The 7,154-nt window shown below is 47.6% G+C and overlaps 1 protein-coding gene across 1 annotated transcript; it reads right to left on the reverse strand.

Annotated features, from left to right (window-relative positions):
* Positions 1-5,935: 5,935 nt before the first annotated feature.
* On the reverse strand, positions 5,936-6,953 carry LOC125553922 (uncharacterized). Its single transcript, XM_048717573.2, has one exon. The coding sequence runs from the start codon at positions 6,867-6,869 to the stop codon at positions 6,351-6,353; it is 519 nt and encodes a 172-aa protein (XP_048573530.1). The 5' UTR covers positions 6,870-6,953; the 3' UTR covers positions 5,936-6,350.
* Between the last annotated feature and the right edge of the window lie 201 nt (positions 6,954-7,154).

Consider the following 7,154-nt stretch of genomic DNA (forward strand, 5'->3'; position numbering starts at 1 on the left):
GGTTATTCTCTATATCTTTATCTAAAGCTTTGATGTATGTTGTCATCAATTACCAAAAAGGGGGAGATTGAAAGCACATGTGCTCCTTGGGTGATTTTGGTAATTAATGTCAATATATCTCTTGTTGGACTAATGTTCTCATCTAGTATGTTTCAGATAAGTTCAACAATGGAGTGGCGTGGACTAGAGGATGTGGAACCCCTTCAAAGATGATGAAGACAAATGATTGGCTCAAGCTCAAGCTCAGGACTCTACATTTTCTATTTTAGTGATCCAAGATCACATTGAGTCCATAGGAAAGCCAATACTATTAAAAGGGGATGAGGTGTTGCTTAATGGCTTGCTTGTTCAAAGTGCTTAATGATATGCTCTAAAGCCCTCAACCACTTTCTCACATCCACATATGTCCCAAACCAAAAGTCAAACTCAGCCCCACCGAAATTTCCTATCCGGCGCCACTGAGTTCACTTGACATAGCCACTGCCAGAAACCCTAGTCAATTCGGTCATACCGATGGGATCTCGGTCTCACCGAGATGGGCTTGCCAACTCTCTGCTGCCTATTGCAGTAATTTCGGTCTCACCGAAATATGCAATCGGTCTCACCGAGTTTGCTTGGCCAACTCTCTGTTTTGCTTATTACCCAAATCGGTCCCACCGAGTTTGTGTAATTGGTCCAACCGAGATGAGGATTTACCCTAACCCTAGCACATCGGTCCTACCGAGTTGATAATATCGGTCCCACCGAAAATCCTAACATTCACATTTTGAACTAAATCGGTCTTACTGAGTTTTCTAATTCGGTCCCACCGAGTTTGGTGATTTGTGTGTAACGGTTAGATTTTGTGTGGAGGCTATATATACCCCTCCACCCACTCTTCATTCATGGAGAGAGCCATCAGAACATGCCTACACTTCCAACATACATTTTCTGAGAGAGAACCACCTACACTTGTGTTGAGATCAAGATATTCCATTCCAACCACATAAATCTTGATCTCTAGCCTTCCTCAAGTTGCTTTCTACTCAAACCCTCTTTCCACCAAATCCAATCCTATGAGAGAGAGCTGAGTGTTGGGGAGACTATCATTTGAAGCAAAAGAGCAAGGAGTTCATCATCAACACACCATCTATTACCTTTTGGAGAGTGGTGTCTCCTAGATTGGCTAGGTGTCACTTGGGAGCTTCCGTCAAGATTGTGGGGTTGAACCAAGGAGTTTGTACGGGCAAGGAGATCGCCTACTCCGTGAAGATCTACCCTAGTGAGGCAAGTCCTTCATGGGCGATGGCCATGGTGGGATAGACAAGGTTGCTTCTTCTTGGACCCTTCATGGGTGGAGCCCTCCGTGGACTCACGCAACCGTTACCCTTCGTGGGTTGAAGTCTCCATCAACGTGGATGTACAATAGCACCACCTATCGGAACCATGCCAAAAATCTCCGGGTCTCCAATTGCGTTTGCACACTCAAATCCCATCCCTTTACATCCTTGCAACTTGCATCATTTACTTTCCGCTGCTCATATACTCTTATCATGCTTGCTTGATATGTATTGTGAATGTTTAAACTTGTGCCAAAACTCCACTTCAACTTAAAGAAATTAAAAACTGCAACTTTTCTTACTAAGAGTCTATTCACCCCCCCCCTCTAGACACCTCTTCTCGATCCTTTCACCAAGGCATCCCAAGTGAATATTCAAGGAGACTCAAGCGTCTAAGCTTGAGGATGCCTCGGAAGGCATCCCATCTTTCTTCCTCAATAATTATCAATATGTCTCGGGTTTTGATTTGTTCACATGATATGCGTAAATTCTTGGAGCGTCTTTTGTGTTAGTTTTCCCTTTTCTTTGATGCACCATGCTGGTATGAGATAGTCCTTGGTTGATTTATAGAATGCTCTTTGCACTTCACTTATATATTTTTCTCTCTGATGGAGCTATTCCACCGGGGATACTTCCCTCCGGGGGGGGGGGGGGGGGTTGGGTCGAAGCCATCGTCATCACCAATGCTCCTCTCATAATGAGAGGACTCATCTCCATCAACATCCTCACCAGCACCATCTCATCTCCAAACCCTATTTCATCTCTTGTATCAATCTTTGTCTCAAACCTCGGATTGGTACCTATGGGTTGCTAGTAGTGTTGATTACATCTTGTAATTGATGCTAGTTGGTTTATTTGGTGGAAGATTATATATCCAGTTTGTTAATCATATATTTACCTTCTCTGATCATGAACATGAATATGATATGTGAGTAGTTCCGTTTGTTATTGAGGACATGGGAGAAGTCTTATTATAAGTAATCATGTGAAGTTGGTTTTCGTTTAATGTTTTGATGATGTGTTGTGTTGTTCTTCCTTTAGTGGTGTAGTGAACGTCAACTACATGATACATCACCATGGTTGGGCCAAGCGGAAGGCATTGTGGGATTAGTTTGTAGACGATGGGTTGCGGGAGTGATAGAAACCTAAATCCTAGTTTATTAGTTGTTCCATAAAGGGCTGTTTTGGATCCATATGTTTCATGCTATGGTTTGATTTATCTTAATTCTTCTCTTATAGTTGCAGATACTTGCTACAGGGGATAATCATAAGTGGGTTGTTTGTTCAAGTAAGAACAACACCTTAGCTTTGGTCCATCCACATAACAACTTATCAAAGCAATTAACGTGAGTCAATGAATCGTGATGAATGTAACTAGATGAAATTCCCATGCGTCCTCGAGAACAATTTAATCACTATAAGAAGTAATTTTGGCTTGTCCTTTGCAATAAAAAGGATTGGGACATCTTGCTGCACCTTGTTACTCTGGTTACTTGTTACCTATTATGAATTATCCTGTTATCAAACTATATGATACAACTACTTTACAACACTTGCACAGAATACCTTGATGAAAATCGTTGATTTATTCCTTCCACTCCTCGCTGAGTTCGACGCTCTTACTTATCGAAAGAACTACGATCGATTCCCTATACTTGTGGATCATCAAGCTTCTCCAATGCTGGCCCCCAAAGCAGACACTGTATCCGTCCACGGACCGGTGGGGACCACTCCGTGGACACTGATACGGAAGCCGGCCATCCAAATCTATCCCCTAAATATCCACCTAGGTACGGTCAATTTGAAATTCAAATCCACCCGATCACATAGCACATGCCGTATCACAACCAAAAATAGGCAAGTATGCATAGTTTTTACATGCTCGATCACAAAAGATTAGCGGTTCGGTAGTCCGTGCAAAAAATTCCCCGCTGGACCAGCCATCTGAGTCTCATCGCTCACTCTGGCGCCACCACGGTATTGGCCGTCGTCTTCTCGGCCGCCTCCTTCTCCGCCTCTGCCTTCATATCTTCCTTCTGTTGTTTTAACATCTTGAAACGGATGGTTTGCATGATCTCCTTGCATCGTCATCCAAATCATCCATCTTCAAGGTTAAAATATTTGCTCCTCCGCAGCGGTTGTGATCTCAACCTTCTTCTCTTTGATCATGGCCTTCTTCTCTTCGAATTTTATCTTCTTGTCGGTCGCCGCAATCAACATGTTAAACCTCCCGACTTGGCATGCCTCATTGACGTCGGAGCGCTTGATGTATGCCTCATCTTTCTTCATCAAGATGCCCTCGAACCTCTCCATCATCTTGGCCGCTGCCCTGTCTCGCTTTGCCTTCTCCTCCTCCCACTTATGTCCCCAGAACCCTCTTCAACCTTCTTGGATGGCTCTTTTGTTGGATCGGTTGGATCACTGGTTTCTTCCTCGGCATCTGTGTCGACGGTCTTGGCAACGAATTGATTCCACTTGGGTTGTCCATTCAACTTCAACCAACAATGTATGACCGTGAAGTTCTTCTTCTCCAACTTCAAGAACACATTGCACACACAGGAAGGCTACAAAATAAAACATTGCCAAATGATCAACAAAACAATGCATACCCGACCAAATGATCAACACAACAATGCATATATAAGCAATGTACAAGCTACGATGATGCAGACTCAAAGAAAAGCAGTAGCGCAATGTAGACGTCCACACAGTAGGGCACATGCTCGGCGACGGATGTCGGGGACTGCCTACCGAGCTGCTTGGTGACATAGAAGTAGGACACCTCGTACTGCTTCGGCCAAGACGACGTCTGCATGGACAACGACGGCAGCGGCGCCCCGCGTCCCAGGCTCCGCCCTGCACCACAGCCGCCACCTGCACAACCACCACATCCGTCTCCGCCGACCTTCTGCTTCTTGACCGGTGCCGCCTTTGCCTTTGCTTTCAGGCAACGGTTTTGCCGTGGCTCTGAGTTGATCTTCCGGGCGAGCATGGTCGCCGGATACTCCACCACTGCCGTCTCCGACCGCTTTTCGTGTGGGTCCATGCGGCGACGGTGAAAAATGGCAGGAATTGGGTGGAGAGCGGCGGGATGGGAAAGAAGAATGTTTGGAAAGGGGAATTTTTGCTGCGAAAACAATGCAGATATCTACAAAAGCACGGGCTCCGCCTCAATTTTGGGTGGGCGGTGGGTGACGCAGTCCTACATGTCTTGTGTCCGGTCTCCCGCCAAGCCCCATGGTTTGGTTCCGATTTGTGGGAAAGCCTTGGTCTGGACTGCTCCGTGAACTGATGGGTCAGGCCATTGAATGGCTTGCGGAACTCGGACCGTGCGGTCCGGACTGCTCCGTGAACCGATGGGGGACGTCGTTGAATGACTTGCGGAGTCCGGGGCCGATGCAGACAGTTTGAGGATCCGTGTTGAAGATGCCCTAATGTGTTTAACCGGATTGGTGATGCATCTAGCCCATGATTGTCAACTTGGTAGTCCTATGAGAGTGTCCATTCACTAAAGAAAGCCTTCTCTTGATCGAAGGAGTATATTGGTCTCATGGGCGGCCTTAGGCTAGTCATAGTGGGAGTAACTTACCTAGTAACATAGCGCATCCTGAGAAATTTTTGCTTATGTGGCATGTAGTTAATGAGAAGTGGTAACATAATATGTTACTATAACATAGCACTTTCCAAGACAAGATGAGTCTACAAACTCATTAATAAAGTCCTCTATGACACTACTACTATATTACTTTGCACTATAAATGTAGTAATTTAGACTAGCTGGGGCTTCCGAATGTGTTTCAGCTTCCGGCTTTTGATGTTAGGCTTGGGTGAGTGGTCTGGATAGTGACCCAGCTAGCACCCCTTCATCATTTTGGATAGGAGTAGCGGCATATGTTCCCAAGATGGTGGATTCAGGCACATTGTTGTAATACTTTGTAAGGTCCTCGAGAATAATCAATAAAGTGGCCGTATGCATCTCCCAGATGCAGAGGCCGGGGGGTCATCCTCCTTTTCTAAAAAAAATAATATATAAGTTACTACCCACTATGACCAGCCTTATTACTACTCTCTCGGCCCACACATACAAAGGAGTGCTTCCATGGAGCTGGACGCACTGGCACTGGCACTTCCCTTGCCACTTGGCAGAGTGTTGAAGGGTGGCTTCTCGTGCTCACTTGGGGCTAGAGCCGCTTCACTGTTGTTTAACCTGAGGTACAGCTCATACCACCGGATGTCCGGACGTGACGGAGAAAAAGCTCCCCTTGTTTCATGCCTGCATCGGACAAAAGCTTTCGTCCCCTTCCATACAACTCGACGCAATTTTGCGACTTGTTTTGACTGATTAGCAGCAAGTTCTAGACAAGACCAGTGGAGACCGAGACCCTATTTGGATTAGATGTATATATGTTTCGTGTGCTCCGGTATTTAGTTCACGCGGCAGCTAAATCTGAAGAAGAAAATATGGGAAAGGGATGAGCCACCCGCAAAAACCAACGGGAACCTGCCGTCGTCTGGCTACTGATTACCGTGCGATTCAGGAAGTTTCCTGGAACCTATACGTACACAGGAGTATAGCTCATTGGAGGATGCATCAGAGCTGAACAACGCACGTAATATATCCTGACAAGATGGACAACAATATTGAAGTTTCTGCTGAACTTTTCTGGCTTCTTGTCATTACATCCGTAAAAAAAGCTCTTGCAGTCTTGTTTTCTGCTTCTCCTGTTCTCTCTGCCATCGAGGGCAACCCAAACCCAGCTACTCTCGCTGCCTTCAAAGCAGCCCGATCTGGCCGGCAGTGAAAAGAGCTGGAAAAACACCGAGAGAGTGAGAAAAACTACCAAGGGAGAGGCAGCCGGCGGCGATCGCCGGCCTCTCACCTAAAACTGGACGACCCAACGGCCATCACCGCCCACCACGTCACGCATGGCTACGCGGCGCCGTTCGGTCGTCCTTGTACGTGCACGGTACACCGTGCACAACCAGACCAGACCCGTATGTACAACAGGGACCAAGCTAACACAGCAGATTTCACTCGAGAGCTTCTTCCGGGATGATCTGAAGATGCGGCCGCCACACCGTCGCGCGGACGCTCCGGCTGCGCTTGCACCTGGCCTTGCCCTCCGACAGCACCTCCGCCAGGTAGCTGTCGCCGGCGCCGCGGTCTTTCGTCACCTTATTAGCGCCGGCGCCGGCGCCCGCACTGCTCGACACGCTCGTCGGCTTCGACGTGGACGATGACCGCACCTTCTTCTGTTGTGGCTGCGACGACGGCTTCCTCTTCTTCTCCGGCACCGACGAGGTCGGCACCAGGAAGTAGAAGCACCCCCGCTCCAGCTCCGAATCGGGGTCGACAATGAGGATCCGCCGCGCGCCGCCCTGGGAGCACGGCCGGCTCACCACGTGGCTGGGGTGCGCCGCCATGACCTCGCCGGCGGTGACCGGGCGCGAGTACTCCTCGATGTGGCCGTTGAGGTGGACGATGCGGATCAAGTCGAAGGAGCCGCAGGGGAGGACGCAGGCCAGGCAGCACCGCAGGCTGTTGCCCATGCTTTCTTGGCTTCTTGCCGGCCGGCGGCTAAACGTTGCTTGATTAGCAATGGAAAAACTCTCCCTGCTGGCTAGTCTTGCGCCTTACTTTGGCTCTTGGGCATGTCTGTGTGCCACTGCCTTTATATAGGTGAGAGGTTCCAGTTGTTGCACAAGTGGAAGGGTTCTATTGTGCAGGAAAAAAATGTAACAAAGTAGCAAATTTATTTCTCTAAAAATATTGTTATATTAATTCCTCTAAAAATAGTTGCATATCAATTTCCCTAAAAAATAGTGCTACTCCTT

The sequence above is a fragment of the Triticum urartu genome, chromosome 4A, assembly GCF_056163025.1.
Source record: "Triticum urartu cultivar PI428250 chromosome 4A, HENAU_Tu73, whole genome shotgun sequence".
Classification (NCBI taxonomy): Eukaryota; Viridiplantae; Streptophyta; class Magnoliopsida; order Poales; family Poaceae; genus Triticum; species Triticum urartu.